Below are 1,538 nucleotides of genomic sequence, written 5' to 3'. Positions count from 1 at the left end.
ATAGCACTCATTGTAGAAAATGAACAAACTACATAAAATGTGAGATGTCATTGCAGATATTTTAGAAAGTACAAAGGTGGTACTATTCATTATCCTTAACATTTAGAAACTTTCCAAGTTAGGATACTGAATTGGGTAGATATGAAAGAGATTTAGACTCTTAGGAATATCTGAAAGTTTGTTAGTTGGTGACTTGTCTCTATTACTTTTCATTAAAGTAGTACAACTGAGGAAGACCCACTTCTTTGAAATGTTATTTATGGGTATATAATGAGCTATAAGTCCTCAAAGTCAAGCATGCTTTATCTCTCTAACAACTTTATTTATCTATAAATTAATGTCTAGAGGTCTATACCTCTTAATCCCCTTAACCTATTTCACTCTTCCCCAACTCCTATCTTAGCAACCACTAGTTTGTTTTCTCTATGACTTTTTCTGTTTTGTGCTTATTGTTTGGTTTTTCTTGGATTCTGCATATAATTAAAATCATATGCTATTTGTCTTTCTCTGTCTGACTTATTTCACTTATCTAAGTCCAGCCATGTTGTTACAAATGGCAAGACTTCATTCTTCTTTTAAGGTTGAGTAATACTCTTGTGTGTGTGAGCGGGTGCACGCAAGCACACACGCACATGTCTGTGGCAGAGAGGAAGTGGGATTTCAATGTATCTTACTTTGCTAAAGTAAAATTGGCCATTAATGAGCCTATTTCTTTCTTCTTTTTTTTTTTTTTTGGTGTCAACAAATTTGTTTTAATATATAATATATATATACACTCACACACACAGTCACAGGCCAGTGTGACAAATACCCTTCTCTGCCCAGGAAAGGGCTCCATCATACTCCAGGCTCCTGGAGACTCTCCGGAAGGAGCCCAGGCCTGGCAGTCTTCACAGGTGACACCCAAGGTGGGAGGGCACTTTTATTAGACAAGTGGGAAAGGATGGGGTGCATCTTAGGGTGTACTGTCGGGCACCTCACACAGGCCCAGAGCTCTGCTGCACCCTCTTCAACAGCTCCTCATCCTGCATAGACAACTCTGTCAACTTCTTGCCCATGCGCTCATGGATGTCCAGGTACTTGGAGGCATACCAGTCCAGGCACACAGACTCGCCCTTGGACAGCTCTGCTTCCTTGTAGTGGGGAGGCATGCACTTCCGGTGGTAGGCACTGGTCATTCTGTTGTACATGGCGGCCATCATCTCTACTCCGGCTCTGCGGCCAGCTAGGCCCTGAGTGGGTCCATCTCAGCACTGCGCCCTGGAAGAGATCTCCTGCAGGCCTCCTAGCTCCGCGCGCGGCTGGGGCAGGGCGGAAGCACCTGGGGTGCGGCCGGAGGGAAGTACCGCCAAATGAGCCTATTTCTATAAAAAGCAATAAATACTTCGGACCCCCTAAATTCCTTTATACCTTCTCTATTCAGAAGATGTAGTCATCCTTTTAGTGGGCAGTACTTCTTAGAAGGGGTTCTTCAGACTGACTAATGGATGGCTGCTTGACATATCCAGAGATACATGTTAATAACTTTAGTCCTGCTT

At 43.2% G+C, this 1,538-nt stretch overlaps 1 protein-coding gene across 1 annotated transcript; it reads right to left on the bottom strand.

Moving 5' to 3' along the window:
* Window positions 1–476: 476 nt before the first annotated feature.
* Window positions 477–1,246, bottom strand: LOC129619442 (mitochondrial import inner membrane translocase subunit Tim10-like). Its single transcript, XM_055534685.1, is given in 2 exon segments — window positions 477–1,213; window positions 1,216–1,246. Coding segments are annotated over 2 exon segments (267 nt in total). The 3' UTR covers window positions 477–977.
* Window positions 1,247–1,538: the final 292 nt, after the last annotated feature.

The sequence above is a fragment of the Bubalus kerabau genome, chromosome 9, assembly GCF_029407905.1.
Source record: "Bubalus kerabau isolate K-KA32 ecotype Philippines breed swamp buffalo chromosome 9, PCC_UOA_SB_1v2, whole genome shotgun sequence".
Classification (NCBI taxonomy): domain Eukaryota; kingdom Metazoa; phylum Chordata; class Mammalia; order Artiodactyla; family Bovidae; genus Bubalus; species Bubalus kerabau.
This window is presented reverse-complemented; position numbering and strand designations above follow the sequence as displayed.